At 40.5% G+C, this 20,792-nt stretch overlaps 1 protein-coding gene across 4 annotated transcripts in view; it reads left to right on the top strand.

Annotated features, from left to right (window-relative positions):
* The window catches only part of SH3KBP1 (SH3 domain containing kinase binding protein 1), a 336,824-nt gene extending 323,072 nt beyond the window's left edge, over positions 1 to 13,752 (top strand). For 2 of the 4 annotated variants that reach the window (XM_084616743.1, XM_084616745.1), the window contains 4 exons: positions 3,736 to 3,861; positions 6,719 to 6,990; positions 10,084 to 10,147; positions 12,582 to 13,752. In XM_084616743.1, the coding sequence (XP_084472869.1) occupies positions 3,736 to 3,861; positions 6,719 to 6,990; positions 10,084 to 10,147; positions 12,582 to 12,623 (504 nt within the window). In that variant the 3' untranslated portion in view covers positions 12,624 to 13,752. The remainder of the gene's footprint in view (positions 1 to 3,735; positions 3,862 to 6,718; positions 6,991 to 10,083; positions 10,148 to 12,581) is intronic. The other 2 variants (XM_084616744.1, XM_084616746.1) reach the window with 2 other exon arrangements.
* The last annotated feature ends 7,040 nt before the right edge of the window (positions 13,753 to 20,792 follow it).

Here is a 20,792-nt window from a genome sequence, read left to right as displayed (position 1 = left end):
AGGTGTCAAGTACTTTTAAAAAAGTTTCCCCAAGGAGAATATTCCTTGGTCTTTTTAGGGGTCTTCAAAACTGCCCCCACTGTCAAATTATACAAGTTGAATTCTGTGCTATATTGGCAATAAACACATTATGTTTTTAGAGGAACAAAGTATCAACATTTCTAGCAAAGTGAACTTAATGTGCTGTTTGTTTGCCAAATGGTGTTGCCTTCTTCCTTGATTGTTATGATTTAAAAAAGCATTTTTATTTAAATGGTAAATCAAATCAATATATTGAAGTCCCTTACTCTTCCTCTTTGCAAACATATACATCCCTGGAAGATAGAGATTTCCAAAAAACTAAGGGGGATATCTTTTTATGAGCCTCTTGTTCAGATATGGGCTACTCATAACTGACACACACACTCTCTATATATTTCTGTAATAACATGCCAGTTGCAGTTTTTCTGCATATTAAGTCATACTTTTAAATTTCATTGTCCATGTTTGCATGTTTTTTCTCTCATACTTTCCTGCCTCTTCTATAAGAGCTGTTATTCTTGACTCATAGTTACTGTGAGAAACTTAAATTTCATCTTTTTTTTTTCACGACAAGAAAGAAATAAAAAGGGGCAATTGACAGAAGACACCATGTCTTACACCACTTGCACATCAACTGTGACTTTTAGGAAACTCTTGCTCAACAAGTTACACCCAATAAACAGTGTGTCTCAGATGAAGGAATCAAAATGACCTATTGGTTGTGCCCGGGGTCACTATTTAATAGATCTGAAAACCCAAAAGACACTCCCTGACATCTCCAGATACTAAACATGTGACTGGTACAGGGCACAGCCAGATAAGTTCAGTAGCAACAACAATTAAAGAAAATGAAGAAATTAAAATTAAAGACGGGAAAAGATAGAATTGAAGGGATTGAACAAGAAGGGGAAAGGAAGAATTTCAGTAGCTACACATGATTTTTTTTCAGTTATAATATAATAATGTAATATAATATTGTGATTTCCTAATAACAGGCCTTCTCTCACTTATCATATACCCATGCAAGTACTCACAATGATAAAAGGCAACCTATCCACTATTCACACATCCTGTTCAATTCTGTTATCAAGCAACCCACTAGCCGCTGTTAGCTCTAAATAATGTATTTGTTTTTACTGACATCCAACAACCAATGACCCAAAGGACTCAGGTGTGTATCAGGATGATATTAATTTTGATAGGGGCCCAGGGCTGTTATAGTTTTGGGAGTCCCTCCTTGCATATTCAGTTTCTTTCGTTCACTGTTTTACCACCACCCCTGTCCAATGCCAAAGAATCAGTTGTTAAATTACCTTGGTTATTTCCGTTTTCTTTTTTAAATGTGATATGGTAAGGTTGAATTAAAGTTAAAATGGGCAAAATCATTTTAATTTTGGGCCATAACCAGTAGTAAGGCTTTAATTACCTAATTATCAATAGCAGTGGTATTCAGTTACATTTTCTGATGAGCCAGATAAGGCAAAGTCCAAATCTTGGTGGGCCAAAGGGCTCTTCAGGTATTTGCTCCTAGTGAAACTGCCACTGGCCAGGGCTCACAAGCTTTCAAGAGTGGTGTGCCAGATTGTATTTATTAATCTCAAAATAAAAGGTTGAGTGAGCCAGTAGGCAACAGTGCAACAAAATCTTTCAAGCAAATAATTATATAGATTCACTGTAATGCTATTAACACAGCATGCTATTTATATTAATTCTATTTAAACTGTGAAATTAACATTATAAATTAATCTCACTAGGAATGAAGGGACATCTAACTTTCTTTTCCTTATTGTCTGAAATTTTGACACTTGCCCAATCTTTTTTTTTTTTTTTTGAAAACTTCTGTGCAGCATGTGATCACGTGAAAGTATGTCAATTACTCATAACTTCATGGTGTATAACTAAGTATCTGAGTAAGCTCCCGATTAAAAGTGTACCACTGTAAGTAGAAATGTATCAATGGATTGTAGATCTAATGTGTTTAAATGTAAATGAAAAGCTTCTACATTAAATACATGGCATGAAAGTCAATAGAGGGAAAATAAACTGAAGTGCATCGGCACAGAACCCATCAGTTCTTCCTTCTAGTGACCTGAAGAAGAGCTCTATGTCAGCTCCAAAGCTTGTCTCTCTCACCAGTAGAAGTTGGTCCAATAAAAGATTTGCCTTACTCACAGTGTCTCTCTAATATCCTGGGACTAACACAACTACAACATCACTGCATACATCTAGTGCCCCCATCAGTATTGCCCAGCCCCCTATCAGTTCTGCCCTCTAACACCGCCCGTCAGCTGTGCCTCCTCCCCAGCCTCACCTCTACTCCTACTGGGGTTCTTCACCCCCTTTTTCAGGCCAGAGAGGGCTGCAGCAGGGTCCCCTCTTCCCCTTCCTGGCAAGGGGTCTTCACCTCCCTCCCTCTTCCCTGGTCAGGAGTTACAGGGTGGGAGAGAAAGGAACAGAAAAGTCATCCCTGCTCACAGGAAGGGGTGCAGGGGAAGAGCGAGTGGAGCTGCCCAATGCTTCAGGGCTCTTTATGCTCCTTCCTCTCCTCCTGTGAGCAGGGGCATCCCTCCCTTCAAGTGAGAATAGGCCAGGCTCCGGAGAGGAGAGGGAGGGAGGTCTGCTGAGTCGCTCTGATTGGCTGCTGCTTTCCAGTAGGTGTGAAGGAACATGGCTGCCAATTGAAGATGCTATAAATGATATATCAATATCTAGATCCCCTATAGGCCCTGCATTAATCCACCCCTTAATGTATGAAGACATAGTCCAGACTACCAGCTCCACGTAATAGGACCTCCCTTTCATCTGTTAAAATACCACTTAGGGGGAGTAAAGCTATCTTTTTCTAACTTCTCTGGATCTGTTATATAGATCAAATTGTGCCCAGCTTCCTGGTGTGTGACCAATATAATTTTGCTGCTTAAAAAAACAAAGATTTGATCATGCACAAATACTCAATCTTTTGTGTATAATTTTCATTTTCTTCCATTTTTTGTTTTTGCATGTTGGGATGTCTAAATGAGAGTGTGCTATTACTAACACTAATGTCTCATGTTCATATGCTAGAAAAATAAAGTGGAGGGAAAGTGAATAGCTCATCATGGAAATAAAAAAGAACAAAAACGGAAGGTTACATTTACTTAAAACAAATCTAAGAGCCAGTTTGTGGTTGACTCTGTGCAAGACGCAAAGTGTGCAAGGTCAGGGGGCAAAGGATGCAATGAGCTTTCCCCTCTTCGTGCTCCTACACAGAGGCTAGACACAAGGTGGATTGGAATGTAGGTGTTGTGTACAGATAGCAGCACTAACCTCCCCAAAAATGGGAGAGTGAGGCCTGCACCTGACCAGGCCAAATGCATCCTCTCCCAGTGTGGTGGAACGGAAGTAACAGCAGCATACACACCTTATTAACCTCAGCAAAATTCTGCCTCATTAAACTAAAATTCTGGGGGGCAGGAAGGCGCTGTGCACCCTCTTCTTAACAAAGAGTGCCCCTAAATCACAATATAGCCACTACACATTTGTCATTTCAGTATTGCTCTTTCCATTCGCCACCCTTTAAAACAAGGTACTAATTAAAATAGAACTTTGAAAACCTTCTTTTTGAGTTATAAGTTGTCTTGTATGATAACTTTTGATATTATTTGCTATGTAATTTTTTTCTTTTAAAAGTAGTCTAGAATGAAAATATCTGTTTTTATTTTTTTGCCTATATAGTCCTCCCTTTCAAGTCCTGATTTCTTTGACTCACCAAGCCCTGAAGAGGAAAAGGAAGAACATGTGTCCATTATACATAAAGCAACTGAAGTGTCAAAGAAAACAAAGACTGTTACAATATCACAAGTAAGTTAATCAGACCGTTTTGATGACTCTGCATCTGCTAACTTACCCTCATGTACATGCATTGTCGTTTATTTTATTTATTTCACGGTACCCATCATCTCAGTAACTAGGCTCCTCAGGGTAGTTAGTTTTAAAAAATACATATAATACTGAAGGATTGTCCTACAGTGAAACACAAGATGGAGGCCTAGTCTACACTAGAAGAGGTTTGCCCTTACAGCTTTGCAAGTATAGCTATATGGGCAAATCCTCCCACTGTAGACACATTTTATACTGGCAAAAAAGTGTGTTTCCCAATATAGCTTATATCCACTCCCTGAGCAAAATAAGCTGTACTGGCAACACTTTTTTGCTGGTATTACTGCATCTATTCTACGGCTTTTGCCAGTATAAAAAGGTTGCAAAAATCATATCCCTAAGTAACATTACTATACCACAAAAGTTTCTGGTGTAGGCAGGGCCTTAGTAATTAAAGATCTAAGTTCTGTTTGAACTTAGAAAAGTTACTAAATCTCTCTTCACATCCTTTTCTTTTCTGTTTACTATTAGGCATGTTGTGTTGTCTATTTGTGTAACATTTTATCTTTGCTTTGAGGTCCTCAGAGAAAAAATCTGATACAAATACAATGCATTATTTATGATGATTAAATATTGATCTCAATCAAGGTTTCATTAGTGCAAATGACCCTGTTATCTGCCTCAGCTACGGTATCCCAGTCAGTCAAAAGCCCAACCAAAGAGGTAAATCTGGCACCGTATCCTTTAGACTGTCAAACTCTGGCCACTGCTGACTCATTGGAAACCAGTTCCAGAGGTTATGAATCCCTATTGGGAATATCCTATGGACATCCAGAACTCAAGAGCAAAAGCCGTCAAACCACTAGAATTAAATCTGAGAGGGAGAAGAGGATGAGATAACTGAGTTCCAAACCATTTATGATTTTAACTATTGGTACCAAAACTTTAAATGGTACTGGTAAGTGAACAGTCATTAGTGTAGAACATGTCATATTGATAATATATCGTCACAGTAGCCTAGAGAAAATGGAACCATGTTAATAATGAATACAGACATCTGTATTTACTGCTCTAAACTATCATACTGTTCTAGCTAAACTTCACAAGAGAGCTGCACATCACAGAGAACTATTGTCAAGGTTTTAGGCACCAAATTCCATTTAACTTAAAAATTTGTTTTATTCTGATTCTAGTTCTCTGGATCCTAAATGTATGAAGCAAACTTCTAGCAGAAAAAAACAAAACCCTAGCATGGTCTAGTGGATATCAGCCTGGGAGTCAGGAGACATGGGTTCCATTCCTGCCTCTACCACCTTTTGAGACACCTTGGGCCTGTGCTTCTATTTCCTCTTCCACTCTGTCTTATCTGCCAAGGGCTTGTCCACGTGTAGTTTTTGCACCACTTTCACTAAATCAGTTTAGAAACAGACATAAATATAAATTCACAGGAATAAACTATATATGTATAAGCACCTTCAAATTGTTGAAACCTGCCCACAACAGCGGTTGTACCACTCTAAATATATCAATATAAAATCACACCCCTGTCTGAAATAAATTGGTATAAAAATTTTGTGTAGGACAGGCCTTAGACTGTAAATTCTTCAGGGCAGGACCTGTTTCTTACTGTGTGTTTGTACAGTGCCTAGCACAATGGGACCTCTAGGCACTACCTTAACACAAAATATAAATTCTAGATTGGATATTTAAAAAAGAAAGATAGCCACATTTGTTACGGTGTTACTGAAAGAACACTTTCTGTATTGCTCCCTGTGCTCTGCAGCATTTTAATCAGCAAATACTGTTCTCAGAGTTCTGCCAACATCAGTAAGTGACAAAGTTTAGTCTAACGTGTACCTCACTTCCTAATCTGTAAAATAGGAATAATATTTCACAGGGATGTTGTGTGGATAAAAATCCATGATTTTTTTATTCAGACACTTCAGTGATGTGGGCCCATATAAGTACCTACATAGGTAGATTAAGACAATGAAACTTCCAAGCCCCAGAATTCCTGTATGAAAGTGTGGAGATGTAGACATGAGCAGAAACTCAGTACCAAAGTTACACAATTATTTTAAAGTAGTTGAACATATTATTTTTCTCCTTGATAGATGTTTCTCATTGATAGATGAATACTTCCTGCAATATGAGGTACATTTGTTCTGATGGAGAATAAGTCAGGGAGGTTTAAGGATTATATAGCTCTTAAGTAATAGTCTGGGTAAAGTAACTTTTCCTTTTCTTTAACTGTGTTTTGGATTGCAGACAGAATCTTTCAATTACTAGTTGAAAATCAAAACAAATTTGGTACTGCAAGAAATCCTACTTAGTTTCTCTGCATGACACAAGTTGCATTCTCACAGAAATAGGTCAGCTTAGCTCAGCGTACTCTGACTTATAATAAAGTTCTGTGTGAAACGTGTATCAAGCACTTAATTTTGTTAGAGAATTGCCTGTGTCGTCTTAATAAAAATGTAAAATCTCTGTTTTTAACTCTTTTCACCTTTGTACCTGTCTTATTGGTGACCTAGATTTTGGTAACGTTTTTTCCTTGTCAGTTGCAACAATACTGATGGAAAACATTTCAGTGATGGGTTGGGCTGAGGGTCCCTGGCAGGCTCAAGCTTAATACTGTGGTTGTTCAGAAAGACAGATTTGAGTAACAGTGACGTATCGTATCCATTGTGCCATGTTGAAGCATGTAAAGGTTCTAACCAAACCCATCAGCATGACTGCAGGGGAGTAAAATATAGCTAATACTGAGATGTGCTTCCAATTCAGGAAACCAAAGCTTCTTATCACTGGCAACTTAATATTCATTGTTTTTTGTTGACAGGTGTCTGATAATAAAACTTCATTGCCTCCAAAACCAGGGGGTTTGACTAGTGGGAGTAATGTACAAGCATCGTTATCCTCCTCATCCTCACCTGCACTTCATTCAGTTACTGTGGGAACAACAGGCCATAGGTCAAATTCCCCATCTTTGTTCAGTACTGAAGGAAAGCCAAAGACTGAGCTCTCAAGCCAGGGTCCGGCAGCCTTGGAAGAGCTGAGAACACAAGTTAAGGAGCTAAGAACTATCGTTGAAACAATGAAAGACCAGCAAAAGTAAGCATTAGAAACCACAACATCCATTCTAATCATCTTTACTGTGCTTGTACCAATCTTTTCCATATAATATGTGTGTTTGTGTGTGAAATTCCTTTGATCTTTTTGTCAGAAAAAAAGGTTTAATAAAGACAGATGTTGAGAAAAATTTTAAAATACTGATACAGTCAATCTGATAGTTTGTAACAGCTTCTCTGGAGCTATGTTGTTTTATCATATAAGTACATGTTTACATGGACTTTTTGAAAAGCTGAACTGCTGACTGACAGAGGTTAATGAGTCTAACGAGGTGCTACTGTCTAACACGTCAGTTGTCATTTAGGGACTCTTAAATATGTTGATCTGAAAGCTGAGAAGCATTTCTAGTGGGGTTTTATACTAAAATTCTTCAGTAGTTGTTAAACTGTTAATACAGTTGCCCAGAAAGCTGCTCCTCCAAATGATTTTGTTGCAAGTGACGGGATTTCTGAGGGTCTAGAGCCCATCTCACCATGATGTGAGACATTCCAGCCCCCTCATGAAGTTCAGCCCTGCTATAAGCCAGCAGAGCCTCTCCATCTTGCTTGCAGTGTTCTCACAGGAGGGGAGGGAGGAGTAGGGAGCAAAGAGCACAACAGCCCAGCATGGCTCCACTCCTTCTGCCCCACTTGCCAGGATGGTGCCTCTGCTCCTCACCTGCATCCCCCTGCAGCACCTGCGATGGGAAGGGGCAGAGAGAGGTGAAGAGCCCTTGGGAAAGGGGAGATGAGAGGGGACGCTGCTGTATACCCCCAGGCCTGGGAAAGGGGAGTGAAGACCCCAGGAGGAGCAGTGGTGTGGCTGTGCGGGGAGGGCTGAAATGTGGGAATGGGGACTGATGAGAATGGGGGGACTGAATTGATGGTGGGGGCTAGGGTGTGCTGTTGGGTTCAAGGAAGGGGAGAAGTCCCAGGAAGCACAGGAGGAAAGAACAATTAAAATAAAAATGAATTTTTTTACCTATTTGGACAATTATGAGATTTTAAAAAATAATTTATTGTAACTACTGGATAATGTATATAGTTACACAGTTATCCAAATTACACAAAGAAAGAATGGTTTAAAATTATTTGTTAAATATTTAGAATGTAACTGAATTATTTAAAAAATAATATTTAGGGACTGATAAGTATCATTATTGCACTGAAATATAGAAAGCTCGGAATGGTGGTTCATGTTGTAAACATATTCATGTACATAGCGATCTTTGCAGCTCACATAAATCTTTATTGAAAAATAATTGGAAAACTTGATACATAATGAGAGTGCTTTGTGTTTCTTGGATGTTCTTTATTCATTTTCCAGCTCCATTTTACAGGCTTTGTATGTTTTCAAATATGTGTAAATTAGATTTTTTTTTATTACTCCCCCTCTTTCCCACCAGCCTGGGTGTCTTCCCTCTCTTTATCCGTTCTCTCCGTTTTTGAAGGGGCATCCATCCTAATAAGCAGATACCATTAACAGAGGCCACTTAGGACTAAATAAATAAAACAACTAAATAAAACAAATATTTAACCATTTTGCATCTTCTCCATTCTAATTCTCCTTAAATATGTTTGTGTACCTCCACCATCTCCATTTGAGCAGCCAGGGAGAAGCATCTGTGCATTAAAGGTTGATTTTTCAACCTGAAATTATCATACACACATTACCAGAAGAGTAGAGGGAGGTAAAAAGTCAAAAGAGAGACTAAAAAACCATGGTTTGATGATGTTTTATAAATCTCATTACTTTTTTAGGAACTGGCTCATGATTTTTGATCTTGTGAGGCTGGCAATACTGTAACTGAATTGTGATTAATAATGAGTTGAAAACTCTCCTGTCATTATTCTGAGTCTTACATTTATTTTTATTCTTGGGGGAGGGAGGATATTGGGAGGGTTTAAACTGCTCAAATCTCAGAAGCTGGGATTTTCTCATTATTTTTGCCCTTCCTGAATATTGCTGATATCTTCCATTGTTCCCAGTGGGAATGAAACTAGGGTGTCCACAGGCCAGGCCAAAAACAGTAAAGGGACAGGGTAGAGGTTTGGGGAAGAGGATTTTAGGAGTACCGCTAAAACCTGTAGTGGCAGAGGAATGTGACAGAACAAAGAAGGAGACTGTAGGGGAATAAAAGAACACGGGGAGGACTGTCAAGTAGGGGTTGTCGAGGTGAATGTGGCCCAATTTGGGCCAACTGACACCTATTCCCAGCCTGCCTTGCATAGCCACTGGCCCCAAGAGCCCTCTGGCCTGACATTCTAGCAGGAGCTGCCTCCAACTGCTGGTTTCTGGCTTGAAGGACAGGGCAGTAAACAGGAGTGTGACAAGATTTATTACATTCAGCGTTGCTGTAGCCGTGTTGGTCCCACTTTCTATTTAGCTGTGACATTCTGAGTACCTTTCCCAGACCTGAAGAAAACTCTGAATAAGCTCGAAAGTTTGTCTCTCTCACCAACATAAGTTGGTTCAATAAAATATATTAACCGCACCTGCCTTGTCTCTCCAAGATTTATTATGATCAGAGCACAGGCCTGGGACAGAGGAGAGGATATCTCTATGGGAAAGATATAGTGAAACTTCCTCCTCCAAATAATCACATCCTGGTCTTACCTTTCAAAGGTCAGAAACCATTTCTTTTCCCTTCATGACATCCCCTGGACAACAGACCATTTTGTGGTAACCTACCAGTGGACTAATCCAAATTTCCTATTGTCGTTTACAAAAAATGTAATTGGGGACTGAGTCAGTGGTGACGTTACTGACCAGAGCAAATTTTGGTGGCCAAAGTACTAAACCTGTAAACACAGTACTTTTATTACAATGGAAAACCTTATTCCTTGTCGTATTTTTGTAAGTTGAACAAAAGTGGTCAGCTGCTACACAGCTGTTTTCCAAAAGCATAAATGAAGTCTCTTCTGTCGATTATGTGTTTTAAATTAAACTAATGCAAAAAGTTTTAAGGATATAAATACTTTGATAAATCATTATTGAGAAAATACAGCAACTGATTTGGTGGGAAAATGGTTCAGAGATAATTGTCTTTATTTTAATAATATGAACCTTTGCAATTTTTTCATTCTTTTTTTATAGAAAAGAGATTAAACAATTGTTGTCTGAATTGGATGAAGAAAAAAAGATCCGTCTACGATTACAGGTACTTGAATCTTATGACAGGTTTCAGAGTAGCAGCAGTGTTAGTCTGTATTCGCAAAAAGAAAAGGAGTACTTGTGGCACCTTAGAGACTAACAAATCTTATGTGGTCGGAGACAACTTTACAGGGATACTGGCAGGTCAAATTTAGCCTCAAGCATAAGGCAAACAAGCTCTTATAAATGTTATAAGAAGCACACAGTATCTTGATAGGGAAGAAGGCAGCATACCGCATTTATTGAGAATACAACAGTTAGCATATGCTTTTCAATCACACACACACACTCTCTCTCTCTCTCTCTCTCTCTCCTGCCAGTTGATGTTTATAGTTACCAGTCCAGAGTCTGGATCAATCTAGTGGCCAACCAGATTGGTCACAAAGGGGATCAGGGATCATGGATATGCGTTGATGGTTCTTTGGCATCAACAAATCTGGATAAGTGTCTTCGCTCCGCCTTTCTTGACCATCTGGTTAACAATGGCCTTCACACCTTATCTTTTCCTGATGCATGCATTCCTCATTCACACAAGCAGTCTGTTACAGAGACCAAACAGTCTTTTACAGAGACTTTGAGAATACAAACAGTAGTATTTTATATCAAGCAAAAAGGCATTGCAAATTAAACCTTGCTAAGTTTTACAATTAATAACCAAGACAATTTACATTGAGACCCAGGCCTTCAATGTTCCTCTAATCTACTTAACATAGACACAATACAGAATCCTGTCTCTTACTAACTAAACCTTAAAACAAAGAACTAAAGAGGGCCCAATTTGTAATGCATATGGGAAAACAGAATCTCATAGTCCCAGAGGGTCATTCCTTTCTGCTATTCAAATGGGGTGGCTAGCAGGATGAAATCAAATTATACATTAATTCTTATAGTGCAGTTCTAAAATCCTGCCCCTACAATAAAACTTAAAAATACATTCTTTTAATATAAAAAGAAATTAAAATATATGTATATAAACAAATATATATTCCCCTTGTAGTGTTTGCAATCTATATGCTGTTGCATTGTGTTATCGCATGAAAATATGAAAATTTTCTGGAATCTGAATAGTCTTATTTTTTATTGTCTAAGCTGAGGGAAATACAAAAAAGTAAACAGAGTTCAGCTAGTGAAAAGTGAAATCTGTTTTTAAAATTCTTAGTTTTAATCATCTAATTTGTTCATAAAGTAGATGAGAGAATTTATGTTTTAAAATGTTATTTACAGTCTGCCAATGACTTTTTAAATAAGAATTGGTCTTATTTTATTTGAAAAGTTAATTTCAGCGAACAAGATTCTACTGTTTCTCTTGCACACAATCTGATAATTCTAAAAAAGTGTCATTTTAAAAAATATATATTATTTCCATTAAGAGTCCAGGTCCTGCTTCTTTAACATTTAATATTACCTTACTTGGAGTCATCCTATAGAATCAGTCACTTGAGTAGTACTTGACACCGGCAACATGAGTAAATGTAGTAGAACTGAGCCATTATTTGGACCATCAAATATACTGCTTGTGATACAGCATAGCCAGAAGGCAGCAGGAGAGTGATATAGGAGAGATATCCAGGGGAAGGAGTTGGAGCAGAGTGATTTGGAGTTGGAGCAGAGTGCAGTTTGAAGGAGTTGGAGCAGAGTGCAGTTTGAAGGAGTTGGAGCAGAGTGCAGTTTGGAGGAGTTGAAGTAGAGGAGAGTTTGGAGAAGTGCCGTGGTTAGAAGACCAAGACCCAAGGTAAAGAGACACCTGGCTTGTGCAGAGAGAGAGGGCAGGAAGCCCCACAAGCTGAAGAGCAGGAGAGGGAAGTAGCCCAGGGGAAGGAAGCACGAGTTCAAGTGGTTTACCACGATCCCTAGGGCCCCTGGGCTGGGACCCGGAGTAGAGGGTAACTATCAGTTACTCTGTTAGGTCAATTGGCAGAGGGCTGTGTGGTGGATCACAGATTTCATAGAAGATTAGGGTTGGAGGTCATCTAGTCCAACCCCCTGCTCAAAGCAGGACCAACCCCAACTAAATCATCCCACCCAGGGCTTTATCAAGCCAGGCCTTAAAAGCCTCAAAGGATGGAGGTTCCACCACCTCCCTAGGTAACCCATTCCAATACTTCACCACCTTCCTAGTGAAATAAAGAGAAGCCTTTAGGCTTGGAGTGCAGCAACAGTTCAGTCTCCACTCAATGGAGAAGAGTCTGAGTAGGTTCACGACATGTTCCAATGACTATCTTTGCGGGGCTCTGGAAGAAGAATCTCCAATTCTCTTTAGCCGGAATGAGAGTCACCTGGATGTGTGAGGCTTTTGCTTGTGGGAGTAATAAGGGGATGACAGAGAATCCTCTACTTTCAAGCCCACCACACCCTGAGATAAGAGGCAACTGAATTTGGTGCTGGCACTATGCATGAATTTGACACATCAATAAATCTCCTAATCAGATTTTTCTTTGCAGATGGAAGTTAACGACATAAAGAAAGCTCTTCAATCAAAATGAATACTGGATAGGTGGAATGTTACATTATTCATCATGACTGAGACTCAAATTTATGCCCCAGCCAAAATAACTTTGTGCCAAATGATTTAAGAATTGCCTCAATATCCCTTTGTTTGAAGGATTAGCACAAGAGTTTTTGATAGCACAACACAAATTCCAACGAAGAGGAAAAAACTTCAGGGGATGCAGTTGCTGTATGGCACTGGTTGTGACTGAAACTGATCTTACTGTGCTAACGTCTCTACTTCAAGATCACAAATGAAATGAAAACTCAGGCAGTGTAGTCCGTAGTGGTACTATTTTGACGATATTTTTCCATAAATAAAATGTATTTCAGGTTATCCGTTTACAAGCTTTTATGATTTTGACCTTTTTTTTAATTCTTTTGTCACAGATTCCTAAAATATTTGTACTGCATATAAGCCAGGAATGAATGTTGATGTTTGGGGGGTGGGGGTGTTTTTTTGCTTCCGGTAGAATAGCCTGCTTTTTGTGGGATGGTTTACATGCTAGTACAGATGCAATTTTATGTCCCAAAACCAATCTACAGTGTAAATTTAAGTTTGTGTAGAATGGCATATTTAAAAAAAAAGAAAAAAAAGAAAATCTTGTCTTGACAATGATTTGTGCCTTCTTTTTGCCACCCACTGGTTGGAACTGGGTTGCAAACCAGATCTCAATAATGTAGCTGCCATGATGACACCAATCACTTAGGTCCACTAGAGGTCACTCTTCTGAGGTATAGCTGCTCAGACAACCTCGCCAGATGTGTGCTAAGGCAGCATAAGGTTGGGAGCAGCTTTGTCTTACAAGCCGTGGCTTTTTAGCTTTCCTGTTTAATAAGACTCTCATTCAGCTAGAAAAGTCATCTCTGCTTGATTTTCGTTAGAAAAGTTAAAACACCTGCCTTTGTCCCCATTTTTGCACACTTTGAGTGAACAGAATATGCATTACTAAAGCAAAAATAAATAAAATTTAACTAAATATATCATCAGTTAAAAGGTTGTATTATTTCATACACAAGGTTCTCTTTGTTGTGTGATGTTGTTTAACTTGCTATTTATGTAATGTCATTTGCCACATTCTGTTGTAAGCTTTCTAACATAGATGAAATAGAAGGATTTCTTTATAATACATTTTAGCAGCTGTGCTTTCTTTTCTGGTTTTATGAAAATCAAGTTTTGTGTGTGTTTGTTTGTTTGTTTGTTTGCAATGGAGCATTTCAGCCTTTGAAAGTAACTTGTTTCTTTCCTGTTAGTGCAATCTGAAACAAAGTATTATAAGACTGCTCTGGCTTCATATTTAAATGGCAGCAGATTTCATTTAGCCTGTGAGAATGGTTTTATTATGTTTCTCAAATGCCCACTATGTCTGTTTATTGAGTTTATCTGAATCAGCTAAATATAGATATTTTTGTACAGCTTGTGGAATGAGTGATTGATAATGCTAGTATTAGGAAGTGATAAAATCGCACAAAGGATCTATTATTCATTATATCAAGTGTTATTAATTGATACCACCCTAGAGTTCCTGCATCACAGTTTACTATTCTTCCTGCTAAGGGTTGGATGGGACTTATTTCTCAATCTGCCTGTGCCATTCATGAACAGCTGGCGGGGTTCTCATTTGGTTATATGGAGAATTCATTTATATATGTTTAAACACACAAACGTCCCAGTATACACGTGTTACCTGAAGGATTCTCAACTGGGTGTTCTGCATGGCAATACAGAACATTATCATTGGGTCAATTTCCTTTGCTTGTGCTTTTATGCAATGAAGGTGTCTGAGATTTCAACTTTTGTTAGTGAAATTTACAATCTTTGATTTAAATTACAGTGTATTCTCAGTTGTAACTGGAACAAAAGCACTAATTACATATGTGGTCACTGAGATGCTTTTATTTAATGTTTTTAAACAACTGCATTGAGATTTTTTAAAATAAAATTTATAGTCCCATCACGGTTTTCCAGCAATAAAGATATTTAGGTTATTAATTTCTGTATCTTTTATGAGACCAGTAACAGTTTGGGGAGAATAGGAGGACTTGTGATGTAGCCTGTAAGGATTCTGCTGGGGTTCTGAACTGTGTATATTTGAAACGTATACAGAATTAAACAGTTTCATAATGCAGTAGATTCCTAACTTCACCCATGGGGAAAAAAAGCTATGGTACCAGTGATAAATTAAAGTATTTTTTCCTGGACTGGACCTTGAAATATAAGAGGCAACTCTGAAAAGTTGCTTTTATAAAAGCCTGTCTGAACTCAGCATGGACTTTCCTGAAATTAGATTTCATCGATTTTTTTCTCCTGTTAAAATGGTTTTTCTCCTGTTAAAACTTGTCATTTTATAAGGCTATACTTAGAAGTCCGACATATCATGCTTTGTAAAAGAAGATAAAATGAAATTTTGTGAAAATATTTTGTTCAAAACTTTATTGTTCTGGGAGGAAGATTTCTGGGGAAAACAAGTTCTTCTTCTTCTTTCTGGTTTCAGAGTAGCAGCCGTGTTAGTCTGTATCCGCAAAAAGAAAAGGAGTACTTGTGGCACCTTAGAGACTAACAAATTTATTTGAGCATAAGCTTTCGTGAGCTACAACTCACTTCATAGTGAGTTGTAGCTCACAAAAGCTTATGCTCAAATAAATTTGTTAGTCTCTAAGGTGCCACAAGTACTCCTTTTCTTCTTCTTTCTGCATTTCATTATAATAATAGAAAATTTTACAAAGGACATGAAATCCCCCTTTAAAAAAATGAATGATTCAGTAAGACCTGTAGATATTAACTGCTGCTTTTGAAAGGTTCGTTTTTATATTCAAAGAAAAACAGAAAATGCTGAGGAGCTATGAAGTCATTTTGAAATGAAAATGATTAAATGTGTTTGAAGAGTCATGTAAAATTACTTTTCATTAACGTGCACACACACAAACACTCTGGTGGCAAACATGCAATTTTGTGATTGTTTTCTTTCATGTGGAAATTGCTGTAAAGCATCACGTTTATGCCTTTGAGTTATTATTAATAGTTCAATTGCTTTTTCCTTCTATAATCACTTGTACCTGGGCCACCATGTTACATATAATTTGATTCATTGATGTTTTGCCTGTTTTGTGTATGATAATGCTTTATATAATTCAGTGAAAGAAATTATGTATACCCCAGGTGGCAAACTCATAATAAACAGAGCCCCTCAGTTTACAGATAACTTTAACAAATGCATTTTGTTAAATCTGTTGGGTTCATTTTGTATTTATGCAACTGGTAGGAAATACTGAAAATCCTTCAAAATGATACTTTTAAAAAATCAACACTGAAAGGGCCTAGTTTCCACTAGATGTGTGACCATAATTGTTGTTAACATTACTAGAAGAATAAATGTTAAAGGAAAGTAGAACCCATAATATAAAAAGTATTCAAAGCTGGGATTAAATTCTAGTAGTGAAATTTCATTTTTTGGTCAGACATTTTAATCATGTTCTGTTTATAAATAAGTTATAAATCAACTGTTAGTCCAATAGGTCACTTATAGCCATCTATCACACTTTCAATAGATGTGCTTAAAATGGTCTATAATGCACACTGCTCACATCTGTAACATGCTTGTTACATCTAGACATTATAAACTATATAGAATGTTACCTTAATATAAAATGTAAACCATCTTTCTATATCCATCAATGTTTAAATTTCTACCACTGCAAGAAAGATAATAGGTATGGGCAAGGAAAAACTTGCAGGCATGGACGGATGTGCAGAAATATTACTCCATAGCTATCTTTTTTATCTTTATACTTTAGTCCAGTGGTTCTCAAAGCTGGGCCGCCATTTGTTCAGGGAAAGCCCCTGGCAGGCCGGACCGGTTTGTTTACCTGCCGCCTACGCAGGTTCGGCTGATCGCAGCTCCCACTGGCTGCTGTTCGCTGCTCCAGGCCAATGGGGGCTGCAGGAGGGGTGGCCAGCACAACCCTTGGCCCACGCTGCTTCCCGCAGGCCCCATTGGCCTGGAGCAGCGAACTGCGGCCGGTGGGAGCCACGATCGGCCGAACCTGTGGACGCGGCAGGTAAACAAACCGGCCCAGTCCGCCAGGGGCTTTCCCTGAAAAAACGGCGGACTGGCTTTGAGAACTACTGCTTTAGTCCATCTTAAATCTATTGTGTGTTGTTCTTTTACATTCAAGTTCCAGTAAAGATACAGAAATGTTTAGCCTCTCTGACAGGAAACTTTGCCTTCCAAATGAACTAGTCCCCTCTGCACCACCCTCTGCTGCCTTGTCACATTTGGAAGCAGACAGACTGATATAATACTATGTGCTAAGGCCCTGATGTTACAAGCTCTTTTGTGGAGAGCCCATTGGATTCAATGGCAGCCGGGGGCAGGGGACAAGTGTGGCAGCTTGTGTGATCATGGCTTATGTGATTTATAAGCGTCTACTATTTGTTTTCATTGTGTCGAAGTGCCACACTATGTCAGCAGTGTTGCCAACTCTTGTGATTTCAGCCTGACTAATGCAATGTTGGCCATTGCTGAAGTCTCTCTTTCTCCCTGTGAGAGGCTCCAGTCCTGCGGGGGGTGGGGGGGGGAGGGAATCCCTTTGATTGGCTGCCTTCACTTCTCCCATTCCCTACCTCCTAGGAAAGAGCAGCCAATCGGGGCTGCTGTAGGAAGTAGGCTGAGTTCCCATACACACACATCACACCAGGAACCAGGAGGAGGTTTTTGGTAGGGGTGGGAGGAGAGGAAGCAGCAAGTAATGTTCTCACAGGAGGGGAATGAGGAGCAGAAAGAGCACAGCAGTTGAGGGCGGTTCTTCTCCGTCCACTTCTCTCACTCTATCCTTGCAACACAGGCCTGTTGAGGAGCTGTGGGGAATAACGTGTGGAGCTGGGCAAGCGACCGAGGTGGGGAGAGGGAGAAATGCGGGGAAGGGCCTGAGAATGCAGCAGCTACCACACTGGAGGTAGGCGGGGGATTCAAAACAGACTAAAAGCATAATATAACCAACAAGAAATCACCTCATGATTTGTGGGGGCGGGGGGGGGGAGTCCTCAAGATTGTTGGAGTTAGCAATACTACATGGGAACTGTAACTTAACCATTGTTCAGAGAGGAGAGAAAGCCAGACTACTTAAGAGATTGCTTGATTTATACCCAAAATAACGCTTGCTGTTTAGAATTCCATGAAGTGTATGGAATCACCATATTCAACTTCAATTACTGGTACATAGTAGAAAGGTGATATGGAAGCGGGGGGTTCAGCTGTTGTGACCTGCATTGGATGTGCCATGTTTGTCTTTCTTCCACAGGACAGAAGCGACTTTGTCTGTACAAAGTGCAAGCTGGTCTCCATATTGGAAGAGAAGATTGAAGGTCTGGAGCAACAGATAACGACCCTGCGTTGCATACGAGAGATGGAGGATTTTCTGGACAAAAGTCAGGATATGCTTCTACAGGCACAAAGCTCTAAAGATTTAGAGCAGGTTTAGAGCAGGAGCCAAGAGGCCAGTGAAGAAGCTTGGCAACATGTGACCTCCAGAAGAAGAAGGGGGAATGTCCGGGTTCCAGCAGTGAGGACACAGGTAACTAACCGCTTTCATGTTCTCTCCACAGGTACCATTGCGGAGAGTGGACCAGATGATATGTCTGGGGGGAGAAAGCAGAAGGAGACTCCGCTGGTTGGAAGCCATGAGATGCACTGTCCTGAGATGGGGGGTTCCACGACCACCACTCCCAAGAGAAGGAGGCGGGTGGTGGTGGTCGGGGACTCTCTCCTCCGGGGGACTGAGTCATCTATCTGCCGCCCTGACCGGGAAAACCGAGAAGTCTGCTGCTTGCCGGGGCTAAGATTCGCGATGTGACGGACAGACTGCCGATACTCATCAAGCCCTCGGATCGCTACCCCTTCCTGCTTCTCCACGTGGGCACCAATGATACTGCCAAGAATGACCTTGAGCGGATCACTGTGGACTACGTGGCTCTGGAAAGAAGGATAAAGAAGTTTGAGGCGCAAATGGCGTTCTCGTCCATCCTCCCCGTGGAAGGAAAAGGCCTGGGTAGGGACCGTCGAATCATGGAAGTCAACGAATGGCTACGCAGGTGGTGTCGGAGAGAAGACTTTGGATTCTTTAACCATGGGATGGTCTTCCATGAAGGAGGAGTGCTGGGCAGAGATGGGCTCCACCTTACGAAGAGAGGGAAGAGCATCTTTGCGAGCAGGCTGGCTAACCTAGTGAGGAGGGCTTTAAACTAGGTTCACTGGGGGAAGGAGACCAAAGCCCTGAGGTAAGTGGGAAAGTGGGATACCGGGAGGAAGCACAGGCAGGAATGTCTGTGAGGGGAGGGCTCCTGCCTCATACTGAGAATGAGGGGCGATCAGCAGGTTATCCCAAGTGCTTATATATGAATGCACAAAGCCTTGGAAACAAGCAGGGAGAACTGGAGGTCCTGGTGATGTCAAGGAATTATGACGTGATTGGAATAACAGAGACTTGGTGAGATAACTCACATGACTGGAGTACTGTCATGGATGGTTATAAATTGTTCAGGAAGGACAGGCAGGGCAGAAAAGGTGGGGGAGTAGCACTGTATGTAAGGGAGCAGTATGACTGCTCAGAGCTCCGGTACGAAACTGCAGAAAAACCTGAGTGTCTCTGGATTAAGTTTAGAAGTGTGAGCAACAAGAGTGATGTAGTGGTGGGAGTCTGCTATAGACCACCGGACCAGGGGGATGAGGTGGATGAGGCTTTCTTCCGGCAGCTCGCAGAAGCTACTAGATCACACGCCCTGGATCTCATGGGTGACTTTAATTTTCCTGATATCTGCTGGGAGGGCAATACAGCGGTGCATAGACAATCCAGGAAGTTTTTGGAAAGCGTAGGGGACAATTTCCTAGTGCAAGTGCAAGAGGAGCCAACTAGGGGGGAAGCTTTTCTTGACCTGCTGCTCACAAACCGGGAAGAATTAGTGGGGGAAGCAAAAGTGGATGGGAATCTGGGAGGCAGTGACCATGAGTTGGTTGAGTTCAGGATTCTGACACAGGGAAGAAAGGTAAGCAGCAGGATACGGACCCTGGACTTCAGGAAAGCAGACTTCGACTCCCTCAGGGAACGGATGGGTAGGATCCCCTGGGGGACTAACATGAAGGGGAAAGGAGTCCAGGAGAGCTGGCTGTATTTCAGGGAATCCCTGTTGAGGTTACAGGGACAAACCATCCCGATGTGTCGAAAGAATAGTAAATATGGCAGGCGACCAGCTTGGCTTAACGGTGAAATCCTAGCGGATCTTAAACATAAAAAAGAAGCTTACAAGAAGTGGAAGGTTGGACATATGACCAGGGAAGAGTATAAAAATATTGCTCGGGCATGTAGGAATGTTATCAGGAGGGCCAAATCGCACCTGGAGCTGCAGCTAGCCAGAGATGTCAAGAGTAACAAGAAGGATTTCTTCAGGTATGTTGGCAACAAGAAGAAAGCCAAGGAAAGTGTGGGCCCCTTAATGAATGAGGGAGGCAACCTAGTGAGAGAGGATGTGGAAAAACCTAATGTACTCAATGCTTTTATTGCCTCTGTCTTCACTAACAAGGTCAGCTCCCAGACTGCTGTGCTGGGCATCACAACATGGGGAATAGATGGCCAGCCCTCTGTGGAGAAAGAGGTGGTTAGGGACTATTTAGAAAAGCTGGACAGGCACAAGTCCATGGGGCCAGACAAGTTGCATCCGAGAGTGCTAAAGGAATTGGCGGCTGTGATTGCAGAGCCGTTGGCCATTATCTTTGAAAACTCGTGGTGAACGGGGGAAATCCCGGATGACTGGAAAAAGGCTAATGTAGTGCCAATCTTTAAAAAAGGGAAGAAGGAGGATCCTGGGAACTACAGGCCAGTCAGCCTCACCTCAGTCCCTGGAAAAATCATGGAGCAGGTCCTCAAAGAATCAATCCTGAAGCACTTACATGAGAGGAAAGTGATCAGGAACAGTCAGCATGGATTCACCAAGGGAAGGTCATGCCTGACTAATCTAATAGCCTTCTGTGATGAGATTACTGGTTCTGTGGATGAAGGGAAAGCAGTGGATGTATTGTTTCTTGACTTTAGCAAAGCTTTTGACACGGTCTCCCACAGTATTCTTGTCAGCAAGTTAAAGAAGTATGGGCTGGATGAATGCACTATAAGGT

The sequence above is a fragment of the Lepidochelys olivacea genome, assembly GCF_965140295.1.
Source record: "Lepidochelys olivacea isolate rLepOli2 genome assembly, chromosome: 1".
Classification (NCBI taxonomy): Eukaryota; Metazoa; Chordata; order Testudines; family Cheloniidae; genus Lepidochelys; species Lepidochelys olivacea.
The sequence above is the reverse complement of the archived record's forward strand: the minus strand, read 5'-3'. Positions and strand labels throughout refer to the sequence as shown.